The sequence below is a fragment of the Trichoplusia ni genome, chromosome 8 (genome assembly GCF_003590095.1).
Source record: "Trichoplusia ni isolate ovarian cell line Hi5 chromosome 8, tn1, whole genome shotgun sequence".
NCBI lineage: Eukaryota > Metazoa > Arthropoda > Insecta > Lepidoptera > Noctuidae > Trichoplusia > Trichoplusia ni.
This window is the reverse complement of record NC_039485.1, coordinates 2,811,099-2,838,157: the sequence shown is the minus strand read 5'-3', so window position 1 is coordinate 2,838,157 and position 27,059 is coordinate 2,811,099. Positions and strand designations below refer to the sequence as shown.

Sequence of the window (27,059 nt, the reverse complement as noted above, 5' to 3'; positions counted from 1 at the left end):
ACGGGAGGTGGTGCTGCGAGTCGAGTAAACCGTTGCATCATTAATTTAATAATGAATCATTCTCACGATAGTCACTATCAAAATTACGACATTTTGTCTTCAACATTTTTCAATTCCTTAAAAATTGTTATTTAATACCACCCTTTGGCGTATAATGATTAACAATTATTATATGAGTATGACATCAACGGCACTCGTGTTGTAGATGTGAAAAACTCAGCATGACATTAAGATTTTTTTTCTGGTCAGTAAATAATTTGAATTATTAAACGAATGATAATGTTTTTTCAGGTCAGATCTTCTAAAACATAAAGAAAAAATATAGCTGTATTTTTAGCTCATCATTGTACATAACCATTCATCAGTTTTGAACTTGTAAGACCAGAAAGATTTGTTTTAGAGATGGGATATCATCAAAGGATTCCTCTACCTTCAGGTTTAGCTGAAGGAAGCGTCAGACTTTTACTGACTAAAACGTAACGAGGTTCTTAATTTGCTGACATGTTTCCACAACTGCAATAAAATTAATTATTACCATTTTTTACGATGTCATCCAAGCCAGATCGGAACCGCGGTGTCGCTCCTATTCAATCGCACACATACAAGTATCATTCAGTATATAAACAGCCGTAGACGTGTCCAGTGTTCAGTAAATAATCAAAAATGGCAAAGAAACTACATTATTTCAATGTGAACGGTCTCGCTGAGGCGATAAGGTACATTTTACATTACACGAAACAGGAGTTCGAGGATATCAGACACGATCTTGCAACTTGGCCTGATGAAGAATTTAAGAAAGGTGAGTACATTTTTTTTAAAGGAGTTTTATTAATTGAATATTTAATTTACACCTTTATGTCAACGTGGAAAGGTCGAATTTAATTTTAAATTGATGAATTTATTATGAAGTCTAATTTTTGTGTCATATTATTGTGCTAAAATAATTTAGGGTTGTATCATATTTAATTACTTTATATAAATACGCAGGACATTGTGTAATATTAAAACTGTTTAAAGTATTCTGAAATATTTAAATATAATAATTTCAAAATGAAATGTTTATTATCTTATCTAGGTACTGCTGTTGTCCTTGAACTTGTAGCTTGTGTCCTTGTGTTTATGGGGAAATATTTACAAATGTGAATTATATTTATAGTTAATTTCTGTCTGGGATGCACATGTATGTATTAAAACAAAGATTTCCGCAAAGCATAAAATAATATTCATATTTTTTTTCTCCAGCTCTCCCTTTCGGCCAGCTGCCCTTATATTTGGAAGGTGACAAGGTTCTCAACCAGTCGCTCGCTATTACTAAGTATGTAGCGAGGGACAGCGACCTGATACCAGCTGATCACTGGCAGCAAGCCGTCCTTGATAGTACGGTCTACAATATCTATGACTTCGTAAAAAGTAAGTTTTTTTTTTAATTTTAGTGTTCAGATATTGTACTAAATATTTTTTGAGATCAAATTCTAATTGAAACAAATATTTTATATAGAGGAGAAAATACATTATAATTTTTGTAGTCATCTATTGCAGAGCCTTCTGCTACTACCTGTCATACGCTATCTCATTTTTACAATTGCAAAAATCTAGTTAAAAAAAACTATATTATTTTTCAAAAACTTCTTTGTGTCCAGGTCTCGTACAATACAACCAGGAAAAAGATGAAACCAAGAAACAGGCTATCAAAAAAGTTATCGTTGAAGAAACCGTTGACTTTTACTTCTCAAGATTCGAAAAGCACTTGGCAGAGAATGGTGGATTCTTCATTGGAAAGGTAAGAACAATTTGAGAGTACTCAACGACCCAAGAGTTGATTGGCCTCCCATTAAGAAATATCAAAAAAAATGTTCGAACTTTTAGCTATTTTAGGTATTATAATACTTAGCTATTTAAAACAAAACACCGGATTTGTATTTGCTTTTTTATCAAATTAAAAAAAAGATGATACAATAAGTGACAAGTGACATAATTAGCTCCCATTTACATAAATCTCCTTCCTTTAATAAATTTTATCGTCGTAAAAAAAATCCGTCCATTTTTTTAATCCTGAAGAACGAATTAGATGTTTTTAGTAAAATAATTATCTATCGTAATCGCTTTCCAAGTGGTAACAATACACACTCATTTTACTTTTGATGATAAGTTGATTGGCTGATAAATTATGTGAGCTAGATTATCAGGTACACCTGTAAACGGTTACATCATAATTTATTATGAAAATTGATAGGGTTATCTGTGCTTGTGATTGTAGTTAAAAAATTATCTCTTAGTGAGGAAAATGTACTGATTAATGCGTTTTTACGTGTAATAAAATAGTAAAAACCCTTTATAGTAACTATCGTGGGGTTCATTCATGCTTAAAATATGCAATGGCTTACTAAAGGTATCAGGATTGCCTGACTAGTTTTGGTCACAATTGGAGATCAAAAGAGTTCATGATTAAGGACTCCGTTTAGATCTGAAAATAGGCAGACAATGCTGATAAATAAGTAATATTAAGTAGGACAAACCTGCCAATTACGGTCATTATTATAGAAATTTAAATAAAAACATCCAGCCGTTTTAACTGACTTAAAAAGCAAGTTACTCAAATCGACCGTATTTATGCTTTTTTCAAGGTGCATTAATTTCAAAATATTATTTGTTATTTTTTAGTTATCCTGGGCTGAGTTTGTTCTAGTCGGTGTAATTGAAGCATTCAATCTTTTCGTGAATATTGAAATTGAAAAGAACTATCCCTCTGTGAAAAAACTGGTTGAGAAGATCACTCATCTGCCCGGAGTTAAGGAGTACATTGCTTCTAGAGGACCTTACAAAGCTCCTCAACTAAGGAAATGAATTAAATAAATCTATCTATATTATTTGACACAACTCTTTGTTTTTATTTTTATTTTAAAGAAGCAAGCCTTTAAATAAGTAAGAATTCAATCGAGATTGTGCACCAATCACGAATTTATTTAAGCCCTTTTTGACTGAGGACTGACAGAAATCGTGCTGATTACAAAATGTATTTAAATATTTCTGTGCACGCACTAGATAAGAATCATATCGATGATTTGTTGATTCCTAATGAAAAAATATCGACCTTATTTTTCCATGCTATTTGAGGACACCCATAGTCATGCCAAATTTAAACAATGATAATATTTTGTGGTAGTGAATTTAGTTCACAGCCTTTATATTTTTAATCGCAATAATATCACTGCAGTTATTAAATAATGCAACGGTTTACTCACTCATATTTATCGGGATTGCAGACTAGTTTCGGATCCAACCGAAATCCTTAGTCATAACCTGACGGGAGGTGGTGTCGCGAGTCGAGTAAACCGTTGCATCATTAACTAATAGCTTATATGTGTATATTTATGTACATATTCCTGTGTAATAGTATCTCCCGTTTATATATATTATGTAGGTATTTATATATTATCTATCTATTATGCATTATATATAAATACTAGCTGACCCAGCAAACGTTGTTTTGCCGAATATTTTTTTTTCTAGTTGTATATATGTATTTTTAATGCTTCATTATAAAAAAAGTAAAAACAAAAAATTTCGTCCAAAAAATAAAAAAAGTAATTTTAGTGTGGGCAACCCTTGTCACTTAGGGGTATGAAAAATAGAAGTTGTTTTATTCTCAGTCCTACTCAATATGTATACAAAATTTCATAAGAATCGGTCGAACCGTTTCGGAGGAGTACGGTAACTAACATCGTGACACGGGAATTTTATATATTAGATATGTACATTTATTGTACCGTTTGCTTTTATCATTATCTCATTATTTGTGTTTTCTATTTGCTAGTACACCTACTTCTTGTTTCTCTGCACCACCTCTTGGTTGACTGGTAGAGAATGCCTCTGGCATTAAGTCCGCCATTGTTCATATTTGTATAAGAAGTATTAAATAAATAAATAAGTAATTTAATAATGAATCATTCTCACGATAGTTACTATCAAAATTACGACATTTTGTTTTCAACATCTTTCAATTGAAAAACTCAGCATGACACTTAGATTTTTTTCTGGTCAGTAAATAATTTGAATTATTAAATGAATAATAATGTTTTATCAGGTCAGATGATCTTCTACAAAATAACGAAAAAAAAAATAGCTGTAATTTTGGCTCATCATTGTACATAACCATTCATCAGTTTTGAACTTGCAAGACCAGAAAGATTTGTTTTAGAGATGGGATATCATCAAAGGATTCCTCCCCAATCAGGTTTGATAGTTTTTGGGCCGCTCAAGATTCATTATAATTTAGAAATAAAAAAGCAAGCTTAAAATATAAAAAAAAGTGTTTCATTTTCAATATTGCATTACATTTTTACTATGATCGTTATTATTAAACTTCATAGTTTTTCACATCTTGAGAATCACGCAGACAAAGTCGCGGACAACAGCTAGTTACTTATATAAAATTCTTTGCTTTTTTTTCAGTTATCGTGGGCTGAGTTTATTCTAGTCGGTGTAATTGAAGGATTCAATATTTTCCTGGGCATTGAAATTGAAAAGAACTATCCCACTGTGAAAAAACTGGTTGAGAAGATCACTCATCTGCCCGGAGTTAAGGAGTACATTGCTTCTAGAGAACCTTACAAAGCTCCTCAACTAAGGAAATGAATTAAATAAATCTATCTATATTATTTGACAAAACTCTTTGTTTTTATTTTAAAGAAGTAAGCCTTTAAATAAGTAAGAATTCAATCGAGATTGTGCACCAATCACTTAAATAAATTAAGCCCTTTTTGACTGAGGACAGACAGAAATCGTTCTGATTACAAAATGTATTTAAATATTTCTGTGCACGCACTAGATAAGAATCATGTCGATAATTTGTTGATTCCTAATGAAAAAATATCGACCTTATTTTTTCCATGCTATTTGAGGACACCCATAGTCATGCCAAATTTAAACAATGATAATATTTTGTGGTAGTGAATTTAGTTCACATCCTTTATATTTTTAATCGCAATAATACCACTGCAGTCATTAAATAATGCAACGGTTTACTCACTCATATTTATCGGGATTGCCGACTAGTTTCGGATCCAACCGAAATCCTTAGTCATAAGCTGACTGAGGTGGTGTCGCGAGTCGAGTAAACCGTTGCATCATTAATTTAATAATTAATCATTCTCACGATAGTTACTATCAAAATTACGACATTTTGTCTTCAACATCTTTCAATTGAAAAACTCAGCATGACACTGAGATTTTTTTCTGTTCAGTAAATAATTTGAATTATTAAACGAATAATAATGTTTTATTAGGTCAGATCTTCTACAAAATAACGAAAAAAATAGCTGTATTTTTAGCTCATCATTGTACATAACCATTCATCCGTTTTGAACTTGCAAGACCAGAAAGATTTGTTTTAGAGATGGGATATCATCAAAGGATTCCTCCACCTTCAGGTTTAGCTGAAGGAAGCGTCAGACTTTTACTGACTAAAACGTAACGAGGTTCTTAATTTGCTGACATGTTTCCACAACTGCAATAAAATTAATTATCACCATTTTTTACGATGTCATCCAAGCCAGATCGGAACCGCGGTGTCGCTCCTATTCAATCGCACACATACAAGTATCATTCAGTATATAAACAGCCGTAGACGTGTCCAGTGTTCAGTAAATAATCAAAAATGGCAAAGAAACTACATTATTTCAATGTGAACGGTGTCACTGAGGCGATAAGATACATTTTACATTACACGAAACAGGAGTTTGAGGATATCAGACACGATCTTGCAACTTGGCCTGATGAACAATTTAAGAAAGGTGAGTACATTTTTTTAACGGAGTTTTATTAATGGAATGTTTGTGGCCCTCGAAGGTTACACCTTTATGCCAACGTGGAAAGGTCGAATTTAATTTTAAATTGATGAATTTATTATGAAGTCTAATTTTTGTGTCATATTATTGTGCTAAAATAATTTAGGATTGTTATCATATTTAATTACTTTAAATAAATACGCAGGACATTGTGTAATATTAAAACTGTTTAAAGTATTCTGAAATATTTAAATATAATAATATCAAAAATGAAATGTTTATTATCTTATCTAGGTACTGCTGTTGTCCTTGAACTTGTAGCTTGTGTCCTTGTGTTTATGGGGAAATATTTACAAATGTGAATTATATTTATAGTTAATTTCTGTCTGGGATGCACATGTATGTATTAAAACCCCTTAGATTTCCGCAAAGCATTAAATAATACTCATATTTTTTTTTCTCCAGCTCTCCCTTTCGGCCAGCTGCCCATATATGTGGAAGGTGACAAGGTTCTCAACCAGTCGCTCGCTATTACTAAGTATGTAGCGAGGGACAGCGACCTGATACCAGCTGATCACTGGCAGCAAGCCGTGCTTGACAGTACAGTCCACAATATTTATGACTTCGCCAAAAGTAAGTTTTATAAGAAAGCTTTTACCCTTTTCTTCATTTCACTGTTAGGAGATTTTTCTTGAGTATGTTTTTTTATAACGTGAAGTTTTAAAATAAAAATATAGTTACATACGCAACTATTAGGCAACGCAACCGACATTCAAAAAAATAATTGTAGAGTCATCTATTGTAGAGCTGTATGCTTACGAGTTCTGTTGTATTTTAAAAGCGAGACGCCGTAGTGCTCTATAAAATCTAATTTTTAGAATGGCAAAGCTCGATAACAAACAATTTCTATACTAGTTTAAAAACCCCTTTTGCACCCAGGTCTTGTACAATACAACCAGGAAAAAGATGAAACAAAGAAAGAGGCTCTCAAAAAAGTAATTGTTGAAGAAACCGTTGACTTTTACTTCTCAAGATTCGAAAAACACTTAGCAGATAATGGTGGATTCTTTATTGGAAAGGTAAGAACGGTTTGAAAGTCGATGAGTGGTAACTTGGTTACGCACATTTACTACAAGACTTGTGGCAGGTGTGTTGCCGGTTAAGATGCAAGATGTCACTACATGCACTGCATAATTATCTCGTCTTCAGAGTGGTGTTTGCGGTCGATTTGACGTCAACTTGTCCGAACTGTAGCTATTTTTTTAAAAATACAGAATTAGTATTAGCTATTTTGAGTCCATTTGGGTCCAAAACTAGTGGCTAAACAAGCAATCCTGATAAATATGTTGTATTAAGAAGGCAAACCTGCCATTTACTGCCATCATTACAGAAATAATAAAGACAAATAACTACTTTCACATTTTCAACGTGCATTACTGATATAAAATTCTTTCCTTTTTTTCAGTTATCGTGGGCTGAGTTTATTCTAGTCGGTGTAATTGAAGGATTCAATATTTTCCTGGGCATTGAAATTGAAAAGAACTATCCCACTGTGAAAAAACTGGTTGAGAAGATCACTCATCTGCCCGGAGTTAAGGAGTACATTGCATCTAGAGAACCTTACAAAGCTCCCCAACTAAGGAAATGAATTAAATAAATCTATCTATATTATTTGACACAACTCTTTGTTTTTATTTTTATTTTAAAGAAGCAAGCCTTTAAATAAGTAAGAATTCAATCAAGATTGTGCACCAATCAAGAAGTTATTTAAGCCCTTTTTGACTGAGGACAGACAGGAATCGTGCTGATTACAAAATGTATTTAAATATTTCTGTGCACGCACTAGATAAGAATCATGTCGATAATTTGTTGATTCCTAATGAAAAAATATCGACCTTATTTTTTCCTAGCTATTTTCATATTTTTTTCATATTTCATATTCTTTATTGCATTTCCACAATATTTTTTACATTAAGATCTTAAATTTAGGGTTGAACATACATTACGGACCCGGTTAGGGCATAGCAAAATATCTATATCTAAGTTATTAAATCTAAACACCTATGACAGTATACATTATATAACATACTAGCTGTTGCCCGCGACTTTGTCTGCGTGATTTGCAAGATGTGAAAAACTATGAAGTTTAATAATAACGATCATCGCAAAAATGTAATGCAATATTGAAAATGAAACACTTTTTTTTACATTTTAAACTTGCTTTTTTATTTCAAAATTATAAGGAATCTTGAGCAGCCCAAAGACTATCAAATGTTTGAATCAAACACATTTCATCGTTTACGATACTATTCTGATGTCAAATATTTCACAGCTGTTTTTATGACTTTTTCTTATTTAATCCTATTTAATGCCTGTCTGTCTGTGACATCATAGCTTCCGAACAAATTGAACTATTTTAATTTAAACGTGAATTATGTGCAAGTGTTCGTTTAGACATGTTTGACAAATCGAGCCGTTTAAAAATGGGGGGGATGCAAGTAGGAAAAAATAACAGAAAGTATAACTCAGTCTTAGCACTTCTGCTAAAAATGTTTTACTTTCGAGGGTTTTCCATTTGCTAATTGGGTGGGTTATGATTTTCGAGCACGCCTGTTCTTGGGACGGCCTACACCTGAAATTGCTAGACGGATTATGACAGTGATTATGAGGTATCATAACATTATATAAAGGGCTCCTGCTCACCCCCTGTAAAGAAAAGCGAGATAATAAGTAAAAAGTATGTTGACCGGACCTTTTGTTGATATTCTCTGAAAATTTGAATCAAATCTATCCAGTACTTTCCGAGATCTTTCCGGACATACGTACAGACAAACAGACAAAAACTCTAAAAATCATATTTGCGGCATCGGAATCGTTCATAGACCACCCTGCAATTATTCTTTTAAAAAATATTCAATGTACAGTTTTCACTTTTCTACAATTTTATTATATGTATAGATTAACTTATAAGTCTACATAACTTTTAAATATTCAAAACTCTAACACATAAAACCAAAATTAAACCTATTTTAATATTGAAATAAAATGTGTATACATTAATATATTTTAACACTTTTATTTGTCATTTAGATAATCATTTACGCTGTAATAAGTTTTTTTTACTAAATATTTACGCAGTTCATTCTTAAATTTATTTTCAAATTCTATTTCTTTTATTTCGTTAGGTATTTTATTATATATTTTAACACACATTGCAAATGGACCAGAGTGGTATATAGCTGATGTTGAGCTGGGTACCGCTAGTTTATTTTTGTATCTGAGGTTGCGTTGTTGAGGTCGTTAATGTAGGGTGTTTTTTAACGAATTTACCAATTTCTAATATGTACATGCTCGCTAGTGTGAGCATATCTAATTTGAGGAAATGTGTTTTACAGCTTTCCCTAGGGTCCTGAACATTCTGAATAATTCTTACACATTTTTTTGCAAGATAAATAATTTATCTGCATCCACACTGTTTCCCCATAGTATTATACCATAGTTCAACCACGAGTAAGCATAAGCATAATATGCAATTATTGCTGTTTTTTCATTTGTTGCTTTCTTGAGTTCATGTAATGCATATGTGAATCTAGATAATTTGCTAGTTCCGATTATTAGGCTGTTAAGCCTAATAATCGGAATTCATCTACGCATTCTATTTTTATATTATTATATGAAAAGTTTATGTTAAGTTGTCTTTTTTGATGTGGTCGAAATTGAATTAATTTAGTTTTTTTGCAGTTTAGTTCTAGATTATGGTCATTTAGCCACCTCACTACTTTTGAAAGGTTTACATCAAGAGTTTTATTTAAATTATCAGCGTTTTATTAATTATTTGAGGACACCCATATTCATGCCAAATTTAAACAATGATAATATTTTGTGGTAGTGAATTTAGTCCACAACCTTTATATTTTTAATCCTTAGTAATAAGCTGACGGGAGGTGGTGTTGCGAGTCGAGTAAACCGTTGCATCATTAATTTAATAATGAATCATTCTCACGATAGTCACTATCAAAATTACGATATTTTGTCTTCAACATTTTTCAATTCCTAAAAAATTGTTATTTAATACCACCCTTTGGTGTATAATGATTAACAATTATTACATGAGTATGACATCAACGGCACTCGTGTTGTAGATGTGAAAAACTCAGCATGACATTAAGATATTTTTTCTGGTCAGTAAATAATTTGAATTATTAAACGAATGATAATGTTTTATCAGGTCAGATCTTCTAAAACATAAAGAAAAAATATAGCTGTATTTTTAGCTCATCATTGTACATAACCATTCATGAGTTTCGAACTTGCAAGACCAGAAAGATTTGTTTTAGAGATGGGATATCATCAAAGGATTCCTCCACCTTCAGGTTTAGCTGAAGGAAGCGTCAGACTTTTACTGACTAAAACCTAACGAGGTGCTTAATTTGCTGACATGTTTCCACAACTGCAATAAAATTAATTATCACCATTTTTTACGATGTCATCCAAGCCAGATCGGAACCGCGGTGTCGCTCCTATTCAATCGCACACATACAAGTATCATTCAGTATATAAACAGCCGTAGACGTGTCCAGTGTTCAGTAAATAATCAGAAATGGCAAAGAAACTACATTATTTCAATGTGAACGGTCTCGCTGAGGCGATAAGGTACATTTTACATTACACGAAACAGGAGTTCGAGGATATCAGACACGATCTTGCAACTTGGCCTGATGAAGAATTTAAGAAAGGTGAGTACATTTTTTTAAAGGAGTTTTATTAATGGAATATTTAATTTACACCTTTATGTCAACGTGGAAAGGTCGAATTTAATTTTAAACTTGATGAATTTATTATGAAGTCTAATTTTTGTGTCATATTATTGTGCTAAAATAATTTAGGGCTGTATCATATTTAATTACTTTAAATAAATACGCAGGACATTGTGTAATATTAAAACTGTTTAAAGTATTCTGAAATATTTAAATATAATAATATCAAAAATGAAATGTTTACCATCTTATCAAGGTACTGCTGTTGTCCTTGAACTTGTAGCTTGTGTCCTTGTGTTTATGGGGAAATATTTACAAATGTGAATTATATTTATAGTTAATTTCTGTCTGGGATGCACATGTATATATTAAAACAAAGATTTCCGCAAAGCATAAAATAATATTCATATTTTTTTTCTCCAGCTCTCCCTTTCGGCCAGCTGCCCATATATTTGGAAGGTGACAAGGTTCTCAACCAGTCGCTTGCTATTACTAAGTATGTAGCGAGGGACAGCGACCTGATACCAGCTGATCACTGGCAGCAAGCCGTCCTTGATAGTACGGTCTACAATATCTATGACTTCGTAAAAAGTAAGTTTTTTTTTTAATTTTAGTGTTCAGATATTGTACTAAATATTTTTTGAGATCAAATTCTAATTGAAACAAATATTTTATATAGAGGAGAAAATACATTATAATTTTTGTAGAGTCATCTATTGCAGAGCCGTCTGCTGCTACCTGTCATACGCTATCTCATTTTTACAATTGCAAAAATCTAGTTAAAAAAAACTATATTATTTTTCAAAAACTTCTTTGTGTCCAGGTCTCGTACAATACAACCAGGAAAAAGATGAAACCAAGAAACAGGCTATCAAAAAAGTTATCGTTGAAGAAACCGTTGACTTTTACTTCTCAAGATTCGAAAAGCACTTGGCAGAGAATGGTGGATTCTTCATTGGAAAGGTAAGAACAATTTGAGAGTACTCAACGACCTAAGAGTTGATTGGCCTCCCATTAAGAAATATCATAAAAATTGTTCGAACTTTTAGCTATTTTAGGTATTATAATACTTGGCTATTTAAAACAAAACACCGGATTTGTATTTGATTTTTTATCAAATTAAAAAAAAAGATGATACAATAAGTGACAAGTGACATAATTAGCTCCCATTTACATACGTTTCCTTCCTTTAATAAATTTTATCGTCGTAAAAAAAATCCGTCCATTTTTTTTATTCCTGAAGAACGAATTAGATGTTTTTAGTAAAATAATTATCTATCGTAATCGCTTTCCAAGTGGTAACAATACCACACTCATTTTACCTTTGATGATAAGTTGATTGGCTGATAAATTATGTGAGCTAGATTATCAGGTACGAGGTAACACCTGTAAACGGTTACATCATAATTTATTATGAAAATTGATAGGGTTATCTGTGCTTGTGATTGTAGTTAAAAAATTATCTCTTAGTGAGGAAAATGTATTGATTAAAACGTTTTTAAGTGTAATAAAATAGTCAAAACCCTTTATAGTAACTATCGTGGGGTTCATTCATGCTTAAAATATGCAATGGCTTACTAAAGGTATTTATCAGGATTGCCTGACTAGTTTTGGTCTCAATTGGAGATCGAAAGTGGTCGAACAACACAGTGTCTCGAGACTCTAGCGCCGAGCTCATGATTAAGGACTCCGTTTAGATCTGAAAATAGGCAGACAATGCTAATAAATAAGTTATATTAAGTAGGACAAACCTGCCAATTACGGTCATTATTATAGAAATTTTAAATAACCCTTTGAGGTTACTCCATTCGACCATATTTATGCTTTTTATTCAACGTGCATTATTTTTAAAAGATTATTTGTTATTTTTCAGTTATCTTGGGCTGAGTTTGTTCTAGTCGGTGTAATTGAAGCATTCAATCTTTTCGTGAACATTGAAATTGAAAAGAACTATCCCTCTGTGAAAAAACTGGTTGAGAAGATCACTCATCTGCCCGGAGTTAAGGAGTACATTGCTTCTAGAGGACCTTACAAAGCTCCTCAATTTAGGAAAAATTAAATAAATCTGCTATTTTACAAAACTTTTTGATGTTTGATTTTAGTCGATACTGAATTAGAAAAGTAATATAAGAATATATTTTGGAAAAAAAAAAACAGTAACTTGTTTGAGCCATGTGAAACGAGAAATTTATCGTTGATCTCCATGAAAATTTAAATAGGTAGAATTCAACCGATACTGAATAAATTATTATTTTTTAATTAAAATAAAAAACCGTCCATCTATAACCAAACTTTATGGCATAATACTTAACAACGATCGATAAGAAAACTAGAATACGAACATCTCATAATTCGTGCTAGGGAACTAAGAAAGATAAGATTATTACTGCTCAGCTAATATTTTTGAAACAAAGTAACATTTGTGTACGAGATTAGATCCTCTAAAACATAAACAAAAATTAAAAATCTCACCGTAGTATAAACCATTAGCTAGTTGTGCATTTCCAAGACTTAGAGCCTTTTTTGGGCCATCATCAAATGACTACATTTAGATTCTAGATCTAGATTTTTAAGAAAACTTCATTTTATTTTCAGGATGTATTTTTTTTTAATTCCTATAAACGAATTTGATGAGTTTCATGGGAAAATACTTCGGCATGTGTTTTAAAGCCCGTCAATGGAAATTTGCAAATAAATACTTATTAATAAAATGCATAGCCGTGTATTTTCTCTTACTCGACTCAAAAGATAATAATATTACAAAAATCTATTCTCTTGGTCTCTTTTTAGTGTACTAACTGACGATGCTGAACCATGCTTTTAATAATATCATCTTTTAACAATTCGAATGTTGGGTACGGGACTCTACCCAAAAGGAGGGTTTAAGCAGTAACAACTCCGCTAGCCGATTGCGAGTTGGCGGTTCCAGATTCCAATATCTGGACTTCCGAAGATCACCAAGATTTACTTCTTTCTCCTCCTATTACCATTTACCAGTAATATCTAGCAGTGTTGTGCTTGAACCTGGAACTTTGTATAGAAATCTATTCATATACTTGCAAGGTCACCACGACAGTTGTTGTTTACTTCCCGTGTATTACAATATAACTGTTGAATAAATAAAATGTTCTATGGTCTACAAGCGAGGTCAATCGACCAGAATATATGTGTCAGTGTTATACGAAAATATAGCTTATGGTGTTTAATATAGAGCTTAGAATCGCCTATGTTGTGAGTTTAATAGTATGTTTCAACTCACCCGACACCGTCTGCCTGTACTAAAGCAAACAAACCGCTCGGTCAACGAATTTAGCATTGACATTGAATCGCTCGCTGTCGGTATTAAAAGGTTGCTGCCGTGTTAAGAGCTCAGTTTATAATCGAAAATGGCGAAGAAACTACATTACTTTAATTTAATCGCTATTGCTGAGCCTATAAGGTACATTTTGTATTATACGAAACAGGATTTTGAGGATATCAGACACAGTTTTGCGAATTGGCCTGATCCAGAGGTGAAGAAAAGTGAGTATTCATTTCACTTTCATTAATGTTAATTGTTGATACGTGACTATTATATATTAGAAAGTTTGGTTCGGGTCGACTTGATTGTTTAGCTATAGGTTAAAAAAACACAAATATTTTATCCCTTTTTTTTGTGAAACTAGGTTTGTGAATAGTCAGTGTCCTATAATGTGAAGATGATTTATGTGTCGTACATTACGAAAAAAAATGTATCTACTTATTAAAGTATCTATTTAAATATTTTAGTCAAATATTATTGCAGACTATGTAACAATGTATGTAAATTTTATTTATTACGACGTATATTAGAATAAAATGTGGATAATATATATTTTTGTGATTACTGTTGGATGGAAATTATTAAAGTTTCCTCATTTTCTTTTCTGTTTCCTACCAGTTCTCCCATTCGGCCAGTTCCCATTATACGAGGAAGGTGACAAGACCCTTAACCAATCGCTGGCTATAGCCAAGTATGTGGCGAGGGACAGCGACCTGATACCAGCTGACCCGTGGCAGCAAGCCATCCTCGACAGTACTGCCTTCAACATCTACGACTACTGGAAATGTAAGTTTGTGACGAATCATTACCAGAAACTTCCAGAAACTAGCTGATCCCCGCGACTTCGTATCGGACGCGACGGGTGGTAAATAGGAGAGTAGATCATCGATCTATAATGTTGCGACTATACGCTGAAATGATAAATAATCTCTCAAATTGGATCACTTTTGCATACGGTGTGCAAATTTGATTGAAATCGGAAAAGTGGTTTACTAATACATCGCGGACAAACAACGTGACATGTAATTTATACATATTAAGAATTAACATCTAACAATATCTGGTCACTGAATATAATTTGACAGTAAAACACATGACTTTGCAAATAAAACCGATAAACATTCGTAGTATCTTCAAAATAAATGTAAAAATCATCGTGTGAGTCATAAATATAGAACCGGCTTCCGTATTACAATAAGAAATAGCTTACCAACAACGGTTACATCATTATTGCGTATTATACTGATAGTCCCAAAATAGTAGACAGATCTGCACGGTCATTATAAGTACTTATGGTAGGATTTTTGCGATTGTGTAAGCGAGATGGCGCTTTACAATAAATTAGTTGTCTCGCTTTCTCAACAGCTACAGTCCTGTTAATGTGGACTCCTAATGATATGGAGGCTGCTAACGGATTGCCGAGCGATATATACGATATAGGTTACTACGCCAAACCCACAGGGCGCGAGATGGGTTCGATTCCCGCATGGGACAAGCATTTGTCGATCCATGAATGCTTGAGTCTTAGTGTGTTTGACTATCACATGTGATTTGAATTGTTGTTGATGGATCAGATCTCAAGGGATAAAATCGTGAAAAGAGGACAAACGCTTATAAAGTTTTGTTTCCAGGTATTTTGAATTACCTCCACGAAAAGGACCCAGCAAAGAAAGCGGCTCTCAGAAAAGTGATTGAAGAAGAAACAATTGACTTCTACTTCTCAAGGTTCGAAAAACATTTAAAAGAGAATGGTGGATTCTTCATTGGAAAGGTATGAAAAAATATTTATGTATAATAATTTGTATGAAACAAGAGCCGCTATATGTAGGTTATACCTCTAGGTTTCGCTTCCACCATGACAATGGACCTCCTTCAGGTCTTAGGATACTAGTACTTTGGAAATAGTTCGTACTCTCTTCAATCCGGACATTAAATACAAGGAGTATTTTGAAAATAATCAACAATTTCTAAAACATTCTAAAATTATGTGTTGAAATTTATACATCTCCTTAAAAAATTTGGTATAATATTTATTTTATACGTATTGTATAGAAACTCTAACACTCTATCGTCCTTCTAACGTCAACACAATGACTTCGCACAAATTCTATGAACCTAAATAGATACCAAGGTCAGCCTAATGACACCAACTTGTTATACATCTGTCGGATGACTACAATTTTAAGCCGATTATTTTAAAACAATATTTAATTTATCTCATCTTTAATTACCACTTGACCTATTCTTGTAATGTATTCCAAGCTTATCGTTTTATTTGGTATAATTTATAATGACTCCCAAAGAAGTATTTAATCCTCGTATCAGGTTTTACAAACCACACACATCTCGGATCACAAAAGTGCTTTTCCTATTCGGGGATCGAACCCGCGACTCATCGCGTGTTGTGGGTGTGGCTTGGTAACAAAAAAGCTATGTAGAGTCGACTTCTAATCTTAAAAAATTGCCCCGATACTGTATATTACTTAAGTCTATCTAATCTACTTAACTAATTTATCTATTAAAAAAAATTACCGAATCAAATTATTTGTAGAGTTCATAGCAATATTAGCTGTCCAAAGTACCTTAACAATAGTTATAACGAATTTGACCGGTTTTATTATTATATTCAACAAACAAGTCATTATTTTCATGAGTCATTGTGTTGTTGATAAATACTAAACGGTTCTCTGTCAAGGTTATCGGTAACAGCCGAACATTTGGATATATTGGCCTTTATGAGAATGTTCCGATGTCATAATATAATAATAACTGGACTGTTTGATGATAAGGCTATCTGTGTAAGCATATTATGTATATTTAACAATGACCTGACTGTGTGCATGATGATACAAAAATTTTTAATGGAAAAATTGCGTTCAGCAAGGTATAGGTGTTGTTATGTTGATATTTGTAAGATTAATAATTTGGAATATTTTCCTTAATAAAATTTGTTAAAGAGATGTTTGAGGGGGTACACTGGCTATTGGAATGTTTAGTATAACGACATTTTAGGTTTTAGCACAAAGGGCAAAGAAAGGACATGGTTAGCGGAATGATAGGAACTTTTTTGACGACCTCCATGGTCGAGTGGCTTACGCACCGGTTTCAAGGTGTCACTAGCTCTGAGGTCCCGGGTTCAATCCCCGGTCCAATGTAAAAATGTACATTTCTTTTCTACATTGTCTCGGGTCTGGGTGTTTGTGGAAACCTTTGTTTTATCTGAATTCCATAACACAAGTGCTTTAGCAACTTGCTTTGGGTTCAGAACAATTGATGTGATGTTGTTTGCATTTATTATTATTTTCGCAAAGAACATTAACTCCAACCCAAAGCAGGAGGAGACATGATGATATCCCATCCGAAAAAAGATGAACTCCGTTTTTCGTTCAAATTATTTTGATGCGTCATTCTATTGTTGATTAATACCAAATGGATTCTTTCTCAAGGTTATCAGTAATAGCCGGCCATTTGCATAGAGAGGCCTTCATAAGAGTCTATCTGCTATCATAATTAAATTAAACTGGACTTTTTAATGATAATGTTATCTGTATAAGCATGCAGTTTATAATAATGACCTAAGCATGCGTGATTATTAAAATATAAAAAAATAATGGAAACTTTTGGAAAGCAAGGAATAATTGTTGCTATGGCGAAGGTTGTTTTACACTAGAATACTTTTTTTGCCTTTTTATGTCCACGATAGCAAAGCCGGCATAAAGATGAATAAAATATCTAGCTCAGAGTATACTAGAAAACTCTTTTAGATTTTTAGAGCCCTTTAACCAAAAATACTAATTGTAGTTTCTCAGAAGAAAGGATATAAACGTTTTTTCGTTTCGTACTGAATACCTACAGAATATACTTAAATTCTATGTAACCCCTTTAGTTTCTGTTTTCCTTTTTTTAAAGAATAATTTGTATTTTTTTCAGTTATCTTGGGTGGAGTTTGTTCTATGCGCTCTCATTGAAGGAAGTGATGTTTTCCTTGGATTAGAAGTTGAAAAGAACTATCCATTCGTAAAGGCATTGGTTGAGAAGGTTAAGAATCTGCCGGGAGTGAAGGAGTATATTGCTTCAAGAGTATGTGATAAAATCAATTTGTAAAGGATAAATAATATGACAGGATAAATATTCATTTTGGTTTTCTTTTTCGTTGCTTGTACATTCGATTCTTCTAATTTATTGGTCAAATATGCCTTGTAAATGCATCAACAGTGTAAGCCCCAGTAAAATTTACTTTTTTTCCATTGTTGGTTTTTTTTATCATTTTACTATTTTACGCTGTTCTTGCATAAACATAATATTTGTAAAAATTATACTGTATACATTTACTTTTAAAAATAGTAACTTATGGAGTTTCTTGCCGGTTCTTCTCCATAAGATTGACACTTTGGAACCGCGCAACTAGAGCCATCACCTTAACGTTTTAAAAGTGCCTGGAAAACGGCCTGCTTGAAATAAAAACTTTTGATTTTGATAATTTTGATTTTTATGAACTATTTTAAAATGACCAAAATAAATGATAATCTTATAATTTTTGTTTCGTTTCTATTGGTGATTATTTATCTGATTGGTATTATCGGAGTAATTAAATTATTTGGCCTATAACAATTTGGCCAAATCCGAATCGGCCAAAAACTTCTAACCCTGATCGATTCTGCTAAATGCTTTGTTAATAGAACATAAAAATCTTTACTTTTTGCTTTTCTTTCATTCCTTTATTTGATTAAGAAAAGACGAAACCAAAATATTAGGCACATGTTTGATTCATAATAATTAGAAATAAAAAAATTAGAAAAAAAATAGATCAGCACTTCCAAATTCTTCAAATTTAGCATCAAACTAATTACACGTGTGTGTATCAAATGTGTATGTGTATCAAATACTACGTAGGTATCTTGTTATATTATATCCTTTTCAAACATACACGTGTCATAAAATTCACACGAAACGCGATCATCAATTAGAAATATTATAGAGGTATCAAGCTGACAGCACTCTCAATTATCGCGAGATAAAGTTTACCGAACAAACATTAGATCCTTTGTTGAAGCGACAACCGTTCAGGACTCCAAAATTAGTTTTGTTCTAATTACTTCTCGAAAGTTCCATTCCTTTGCTCTTCGATTCGTGAGGATTTTAACAGAAATACGTGTAAAAACAATGCTGTAATTAATTTTTGTTGTGAACGAATTTCCACGCTCATGCGGTTTCTAATTAATTCTTGCTATAGAATTTGTAAAGGATCGGTAGTGTGAAAATTGAGAGAGTGTAGGTAGGTGTTTCAATTATTGTTTTTTGTTTCACGAGTAGAGAATTGCTTTTCAAATAATTTCCAATATACGGATAATAAAAATAGACACCTGTCATATGTACCAATTTTTTATATATTCAATAACATTTTTATCGGAAATTGTTTCATGATTTTGTACGACGGAAGACGTTTTTGTTGCCTAAAATTGTAGCCTTAAAATTGTTGCATTAAATTCAAAACTATGACTTTTTCCAATGACGTTTCATTTGTGATCGTAGAATGCAGCTATTCCGGTACATAATAAAAAAACAATCCTAAACTGAATGCATTGAAGATGCCAAATGTATAAAAATAAAACAAAAAATACAACAGCGCGTGGATTAGCTTCAAAATAATAAATTTTAATGTCGAAGGAATCTGAACGCAATATAGAGGCAGCTTCGGGCTTAAAAACTACCATCCACAGGTTTATGGAAACAATTTCTTGGTGAGATGACTATTTTAATAAGCTTCTTTGTTAAGGAGAGTCGTGTGGCGAGACTGGTTTTAGAATATATGGCCTTAGTTTTAAGTTTGGTAACTGCAAACGAAATTAACTTTCTGTATCAGATGTTGATAAAGTTTTTCTGCCTTTTGAAGATATAGCGGACCCCAAAAAATTTACAAAAAATTGTCGAACAAAGAGAAAAAAATCAAATTCGAGAGAGACGATTTTCGATTCGATTCGATTTCGTCGATTTTGTTTTTTTTTTTTTACTTTTTACTCTCTATACACACTCAAATATTAACCTTTTTCCAGGTATGCATAAACTTCAATAAAACCTTTAAAAGAACGAAAGAATAAAGTTGACAGCAAACTTTGTACACACAGTAACTGCATACTAAGTTAACTATGATATGTGGAACTGTCTACACAGTTAGTTTTTACAGGCATACTTAGGAGTACCATGTTATTCTATGACCGCGTCAGGTAAACAATGTTATGCAGCTCAGCTTAAGACTGCTTGCTTTAAAATTTTGTTTTACTGTTTAATATTATAAGTCCTGTATTTCTTTTCGAAATCTGATTTTTATAGTAAACCTCTTTTGTTTTTATCTTCTTTTTTGTGATTAGAGAGTTCATTTGTACACGTGTTATCATACAACTTATTACTTTGTTATTTCTTAATCTCTGTCATTATACAGGAGTAGAAAATACAAAATTATATGTATTGTCGGAAAAAAAACATTTTAACGTTTATGAAAAGATTCAGTAATTAACACTATGCTCGCTTAAAACTGAAAGTAACTTTTACTCATGATAATATTTTTTCTCAACTATTTTCAGTGCCATTCCGAATTATTTGTTTTGAATTTATTTATTTTTGTAAATGAAACATGAAATGAGAAATCTTTATTACACTAAATTGAACAAAAACCATTTTCACGTTTCAGCTTAAAAAGCATAACAGATATACTAGGTATCAACCAAAATCATATGCTAAGAAATTTTTCGAAGTCAAGAAAAAATACTGGCTGAATAGAACTGCGCCTTAACCAGGTCCCTTATTAAAACAACAGCCGTCTACATAAGGGATGCAATATTTTAGCCTCCTGCTGTGATTATCAACAGGTGTGTTAACCTAACAGGGTTGTCGGATAGTCAATAACTTGGATGCTATTTTTATAAAACGACTACCTATACTTCGGGTAATGCCTTTGTTGGAATAAACTGTTTTCAGCTTGATTAAAAATGGATAACGTGTTTAGTAGTTGAAAGACATAGCATTGTTTAGTTTTTTTCAAGGGTGTGTTAGCCACGTCAAAGGCGTAAGCTGGCTTGGCTCTGACTCCAGGTTGTTCATCGATGATTCGAACGGTTTTGTTTACATTTTAAACATGAAAGAGTTAATGTTACTACTATTTGAATGTGTTTTAAAAGTATGAATCATCAATCAAATCTAAGCTTGGACCTTTAAATTTTTGATACTATTTAGAAAGATCTGAAGAACAAAAGCTGAAAGTATCTGCTTTGAAGTAAGTAGCTCCATCCGCGTGAATTTGGGAAGCAGTCTACCTTATTACAATACACAGACCTCCCATATAGAAGATTTAAGCATGGATCACCATGCTAGCTAACTGTTCATGGCGATTTTAGATTCCAATATCTGAAGTCCTAATTTTGTCAAGATGGTTTCCTTCACCGTGGGTCAGTGGGAGTCTTACACCAATCAAGAACAAACATTTAACTTCAGTGGTGTCTTAAACGATTCAGAAAGTACTTATGGTTTTCAAAATTCACGTTGGTATTTACCTGTATTAGGGTCTAACCTGCACAGATTCATCACATCCATGCAAAGAGCTGTAAGGCCACAACAGCATTTCTGGTCGATACAATATATGTACATTTGACTCAAACATCACCGGTTCGACAGATCTTACGAGTTATACGTTTATGTGTGATTTTTCGTTACTATTTCATTAAAGTATGCAAGAAGCATAATAGTTAGGTTAATCTTCACCAAGGAATTATAACAAGCAGTTTATGATGTAAAAATATTGGAGGAATGTTAAGACGCGGCTCCACTGTACTAGTTTCGAACTTCTGGAACAGTTTACAGGCAGAGTTCATTAAGAACGTCGTTACTTTGTTGTTTGCCGCCGTTCAAGAGCTGGAGCGATTTGATGCTCTTTAGGTAGCACCTTTTTGAGTGATGAGGATATTTTTTTAGTAGCCGACCCTGATTGTTGTTTGGGAAGACTAGGCATCAAAGAAAATATTATTATCACATTTGTTGATAGGTTAGGAGAACATTATGTATGTATAAATATAAAAAAATCACTTCAAGCCAGAAAGGTTTGCTGATTGCTAGTTTGGTTTTATGGTCAAAGATTTTATTTTATTATTTTGTGAAGTTAGTTACAAAATGGGCTCCAGCTTGTGATGACAAATAATTATATTTGGTAGAGATTGGGCGAGGGCCTCTGCCTACCACTGATAAAAAAGTTATTTTAACTTGAGAGATGTGTATGTGGGTAAGTCAGTTTACTTAACACAATAGGGATTGATGTCTTCTTATATCGTAGTCGAGTACTTCGCTTGCGATGAACTATAAGAAAAGTGCTAAAATACTGTTAAAAAAACGTAAGTGAAAACCTGAAATAAATATAGTAATCAACCCACCAATAACTTACCACCAAAAATTTCAAGTCCACACCGAAAGACAAAGGGTGATTCCCCGAGGTCTAATTCAAACTAAACCGCTATCATCTGCCCCCAGCGATAACAAGAAGAAATACTTCTCTATAAGTAAGGAAATGAAGTTTTACCCACTCGGGACTCGTTCAGACTCCTCTGTAATTGGACTTAACTTGCCATTGTTTGATTTCAGTTTTGAAACGCTCCTGTTTAGTCCGAAGACAGTTGGGCGCTGATTTATATGACTTTCTAATTAATTTATACCGCGATTGATTCTGTGAATTGTATGAAGCTTTTACTTTGAGTGGTCTACCTGGTTTTCTTCAGTTCTTTGAGATAGAAACAGGCATCTTAATGTAATTTGAGATGTCAGAGTCTACTGTCATTGATTAAAGTAACATTATTGCGAGAGTGAAAAAGGGACGACACTCTACGACATGTAGTGCGCCATCCTGCTTTAACAACCGTAATAATGTTTATTCATTAAGTCGTGGTAGATTGAATGGGCTTACAGTAACAGCATGAGAATGTAAAAAGAAGAAGAAGTTGCTGTTAACTGTACAAAAAATATTTAAGAGGCGACTGTGTAAAGGCTTATCTAAGTATCAGTTAACTAAATTACATCCAGACTCAGAACAAACAGTCCTACTCATCCAACGAAAAATTGTCCTTGGGCTCTCTCTCTCTCTCTCCATTGCTCAGTCAGGCACATTTTTATTTAAGTATTCTGCTTCTTGTAGCTCCTTGGAAGAAATCTGTAAAATGAAACACTTTTCAAAATTTCTTCCAAAAATACGAGAAAATGTTCTGCTATTTCTTTTATCCAACAAAATCAATCATTCAAAATAAATGGCTTACAACGTTTACTGTTATAATCTATCAACAGTACAATGATACAGGTTTTACCACAACTTCTAGTTAACATAATGAGTTACATAACCAATATCCAGTGTGGATGACAAATGAGTATGAAATCAATTAAGAACTCATTTCATGGGAATCATCAACCGCTGTGTGTTGATCACATCATGTCATAAATATGTTAAAGTGTCTAGTCGTGTTATATTTTGTACGGATTTTTGTTAGAAATGCTGGCAAGTTTTGTTTGAATATTGTTTTTAAGAAAATTGTTAGAAAAACGAAATTGGAGTTTAATCAGAGCCCTTGATTGGGCGAAATTGTATTGTATCGTTTAAAGCACACTTTGTGGTCGAATATTGATTTTTAATCAATTAATCGTTTCAATTTGTTTTTTGTCATTTTAATTATTTGATATCCGAACGGTCGTGATTTAACATTCCACATCGGCAATATTTTTGTCATTGCATTTCATATATTCTAATTTGATTACGTAATTATCTTCTTTCAGTTGCCGATATCGCAATAGATTATTATTACGGTAATGACGAAAACACACGAACAACCCATGAATTTGGATCGTGTTTGAGTGAGAAAGTTATTAATTCGTGTTCTCAGAAGTGCGGGCCACGACACGCCTGTTTGTGGGGACAATGTTTTTGTGTTAAAGTACCTTCTGTACCTAAAACACGTGAGTATTAAGGTATTTATTAAGTTGTTTAGAATGACTGCACTGATAGAAAAGTGTTGTAGGACGCTAATCACTCTATGCACGACGTGGAGAGACAAGCATTAGTGTGATATTATACGATTGTCTCAGAGTCTTTTCGCGACTAACTTGTGCATGTTTGACACTCTCTGGAGCACAAGGATTCAGTTCTTCGGTGCGGGTGTCATTGTCCAAGAAGCAAAGCATAAGCCGGTTTTTAATGATTAACTATGTTTTGCGTAGGTGTTTTTTCATATTTAATACATTGAGCTCGTAATTAAATACACTGAATTCTTTAACTATAGTATTTATCACTAAGTACTACATGATATTATGTATTAAGTAATCACCAATTTTCGTATTGGCCACCCTTTGGCATACATACATACGGCGGTTTAAGTTATGTTTATGGTAACGAAAGAACTATCGATCAACCTAATCCTTGATGAAGTATATTCGTGAGAGGGAATGCATTGTAAGCTGATCCTTTCTATGCGTAAACAAATAAAGGACAACCATGGGAAAATGGCGACCTTTTCGCAACTGACACCCGCAATCATTTAGGTTGGAACCCCTTAGATAAAGAATGGTTTATATGTGCGTGCCATTTTACAAAACAAAAGAAATGAGATGATATTTTTGTATGAAACCTTGTAGTGTCTGCATTTATAATATTGAAAGTATGCTGTATATTGATGTTCAATACTGAAATAGAAACGTAAATAGTTTTCATTTAATTTTGTGACTCGCAAATAAAATAAATCAAGCATCAGGATTCCTCACCAAGTTTCCAAAGTGGTGTCTCAGAATAAATGCGGTGATGAAAATGAATAACATTGAAAAAGTTCTCGTGAATAAAAACGCATGCAAGGCCAATGCGACATTCATTATAAGTTTAGTTTTACCGAATTACCTTTTTTGTTCACAGAATATAAAACAGTATTATTAGAGGAAAGTGATGAAGATGTATCGGAATCTTATGAAGACTTTGATGACTCTCGTAAGTAGTGAGATAATATATTTTGTGTGGATAGTAAGGAGTTATAAAACATTTAAAAGCTCTTTCAAAATTTATTTCATACAGTTTTTTTTTCAATTCGTTTTTCTGTTATAGGTCCATATTAACTAAATAAGTTCATTATTTGTCTTTCACTAAAAATTTTTTTTAAATGTCTTATTTTGTCTCCTCTCTGGTTGTTTTTTCTTTCTCCTCCTTTATACTGCTTTTAATAATTTCGATGCGGTTTCCAAGGCCTGTCCCTAGGTTACACAGAGCTTAGTACTTGTTGGTTTCATTGTAGATCCTGGCTGACAGGTGTTGCAATAATGGGCTTATGTGGCGGGGTAGTCCCAAAATACACCCTGATTATATGTCCATGTACCAGTAGTTTTCTACACTCTAGAATAAACACTTACAGGCACAGACATGTACGTGTATTTACCATGATGCCATGATTAATTACGTAAATCAGTTTTATGGCTTGAACGCCACACACACATAGTCAATATACCCACATACATACACAACAAAGGCACAAGAGTTATTTGTTTCAAACATGAATCAATACACCCGAACTTGATTGAATGAAAACTATAAATTTAAATTAATCTCAACTAATTAACGTGGTAACACAATACAGGGGATCGTTTGCTCTATTGTGCCCTTTGTTTGGGACTAACTCAATATTGTTTAAATGAAGTTGGATGAGGTATTTTATGGAGAAATTTGGACTCTCTTTGTAAGCGATATAGAGCGCCAGTGAAGAAAGGGAACATAATTATTTGGTTTTAGAGGAATTGGGTTTACTTCTTTAGAGAATTTTTTCGCTGACTTCAAATTGAAAGGTTCTCAATTCGATCGGTGTGTGTACACCGATTTTCAATTAACCTACGTATCGTTAAATCAATGGGAACTTGAAATTCATGCAAATCATATACCCAACGATACCTAGAACTAGAACAAGATTGTGGACTCCAAAAATCATTGATGTAGCGAATAACCAAAAATAAAATATATCTTAAGTAACCCGTGTCTGAAGTAGGTATCACTTAACCAGTCCATCGGTTTATTTAATTAATGTTATTAATTATTTTTTTAAATTACAGCCGAAACATTGACTGAAATGAAGATCGAATATGATGATCTTGACGAGCGTCCCGTGTTGAGGCATCAAATCGCTCATTTTTGCCCCAACCTAGATATCGCAAGAGTCTGCATACGGAAATGCATGAAAGTAGCCAAACCAGCCTTTTGTGGTAAGGACCACGTTTGTTACTGCGGGCATAAATACGATTTTCCTGGAAAGAAACCTAAATTGAAGGCTACAGATGTTCATAATCAGTTCAAGGATTTGTACGAAAAGTATTTTGGCCCCAAACACACTCATAATAAACACAGTCCAACTTGATGATGTTAAGTTTTCCTCCTCATGTTTTGAGTAAATTTATGATTCGTGGATATTATTTTGTTTTATTTAGATCTACATCTTATTAACATACGTTCGATGAAAAAACATCAGTTACAATTTTAACAATTTAGCTTATCAGATTTTATCAAACAATTTTATACTATGACTTAATTCTGGTTACTGGATAAAGTGGCTGTGACAAATGATTGCATAAAATAAATATAGAATTGGTTAATAAATCTGCAATTTCTGTTCTTGGAAGAGTTTTATTTTTTGTCCAATGGCTAAAGACCCTTAAAAATACATGGCCATAATGACTTTTGACGGATTTAATTTAAAACGAATTTTACTCTTAATTCCCAGTTGACTGGCCTATTGTCCATAATAATTAACGTACCTTTGGCTATTACGCCGTAATTCCACCGTAACTGAAGCACAGAAATTCAATAAACTCAACCCCCGATGTGTCTGATCTGATTAATACGCCGGTAACAAAACTAAAGCCCAACTGAATTACAATTACGCAACCCTTTTAGGATTCATCCAGTGTTGGTAGTGAACAATTACGAAAATCACATACATATTACATGGGCTACATATCTCCTTCGTGCGAAGTAACAGAAATAATTCTGACTCCAAGGTATGTGGCATGGTATCTCTCGAATTGAAGGTTTGGATAAAGTATTGTGATATCACATTGCCAAAGGTTTAGTGAAAAATATGCAAAGACTTTTTATGTAAGAAAGTATTCTGGTGTGAAATTTGGTATGGTCTGGTACTTATACAAATCTAATCAAAGTCCTGTGCA

At 32.9% G+C, this 27,059-nt stretch overlaps 3 protein-coding genes across 5 annotated transcripts; all 3 read left to right on the top strand.

Moving 5' to 3' along the window:
• Nucleotides 1-619: 619 nt before the first annotated feature.
• LOC113496997 (glutathione S-transferase-like) lies at nucleotides 620-7,467 on the top strand. Of its 3 annotated transcripts, none has more exons than XM_026876423.1 (4): nucleotides 620-799; nucleotides 6,252-6,419; nucleotides 6,726-6,865; nucleotides 7,252-7,467. In XM_026876423.1, exons 1-4 carry the CDS (start codon nucleotides 664-666, stop codon nucleotides 7,432-7,434), a joined length of 627 nt encoding a protein of 208 aa, XP_026732224.1. In that variant the 5' UTR covers nucleotides 620-663; the 3' UTR covers nucleotides 7,435-7,467. The 3 variants fall into 3 exon arrangements, with proteins under 3 accessions (XP_026732224.1, XP_026732222.1, XP_026732223.1); XM_026876421.1 differs by lacking the exons at nucleotides 6,252-6,419; nucleotides 6,726-6,865; nucleotides 7,252-7,467 and adding exons at nucleotides 1,243-1,410; nucleotides 1,641-1,780; nucleotides 2,662-2,877 and having other exon boundaries at nucleotides 635-799; XM_026876422.1 differs by lacking the exon at nucleotides 620-799 and adding an exon at nucleotides 5,629-5,792.
• Nucleotides 7,468-10,370: 2,903 nt separating this feature from the next.
• On the top strand, nucleotides 10,371-17,979 carry LOC113496740. Its single transcript, XM_026876059.1, has 8 exons — nucleotides 10,371-10,522; nucleotides 10,967-11,134; nucleotides 11,367-11,506; nucleotides 12,417-12,597; nucleotides 13,922-14,065; nucleotides 14,463-14,630; nucleotides 15,476-15,615; nucleotides 17,775-17,979. Exons 1-8 carry the CDS (start codon nucleotides 10,387-10,389, stop codon nucleotides 17,946-17,948), a joined length of 1,251 nt encoding a protein of 416 aa, XP_026731860.1. The 5' UTR covers nucleotides 10,371-10,386; the 3' UTR covers nucleotides 17,949-17,979.
• A 4,255-nt stretch (nucleotides 17,980-22,234) lies between these two features.
• LOC113497002 lies at nucleotides 22,235-26,506 on the top strand. The gene is made up of 4 exons (XM_026876432.1): nucleotides 22,235-23,370; nucleotides 23,646-23,825; nucleotides 24,772-24,843; nucleotides 25,950-26,506. The coding sequence occupies exons 1-4, from the start codon at nucleotides 23,316-23,318 to the stop codon at nucleotides 26,249-26,251; spliced, it is 609 nt and encodes a 202-aa protein (XP_026732233.1). The 5' UTR covers nucleotides 22,235-23,315; the 3' UTR covers nucleotides 26,252-26,506.
• The last annotated feature ends 553 nt before the right edge of the window (nucleotides 26,507-27,059 follow it).

Bases quoted from the DNA above. Each gene is read 5' to 3' on its own strand.
- LOC113496997 (XM_026876423.1), top strand. From the start codon at position 664: ATGGCAAAGAAACTACATTATTTCAATGTGAACGGTCTCGCTGAGGCG. The intron at 800-6,251 runs GTGAGTACATTT...TTTTTTCTCCAG, and splicing joins TGATGAAGAATTTAAGAAAG to CTCTCCCTTTCGGCCAGCTG. The intron at 6,420-6,725 runs GTAAGTTTTATA...TTTTGCACCCAG, and splicing joins TATTTATGACTTCGCCAAAA to GTCTTGTACAATACAACCAG.
- LOC113496740 (XM_026876059.1), top strand. From the start codon at position 10,387: ATGGCAAAGAAACTACATTATTTCAATGTGAACGGTCTCGCTGAGGCG. The intron at 10,523-10,966 runs GTGAGTACATTT...TTTTTTCTCCAG, and splicing joins TGATGAAGAATTTAAGAAAG to CTCTCCCTTTCGGCCAGCTG. The intron at 11,507-12,416 runs GTAAGAACAATT...GTTATTTTTCAG, and splicing joins GTGGATTCTTCATTGGAAAG to TTATCTTGGGCTGAGTTTGT.
- LOC113497002 (XM_026876432.1), top strand. From the start codon at position 23,316: ATGTTAAAGTGTCTAGTCGTGTTATATTTTGTACGGATTTTTGTTAGA. The intron at 23,371-23,645 runs GCAAGTTTTGTT...ATCTTCTTTCAG, and splicing joins GATTTTTGTTAGAAATGCTG to TTGCCGATATCGCAATAGAT. The intron at 23,826-24,771 runs GTGAGTATTAAG...TTTTGTTCACAG, and splicing joins ACCTTCTGTACCTAAAACAC to AATATAAAACAGTATTATTA.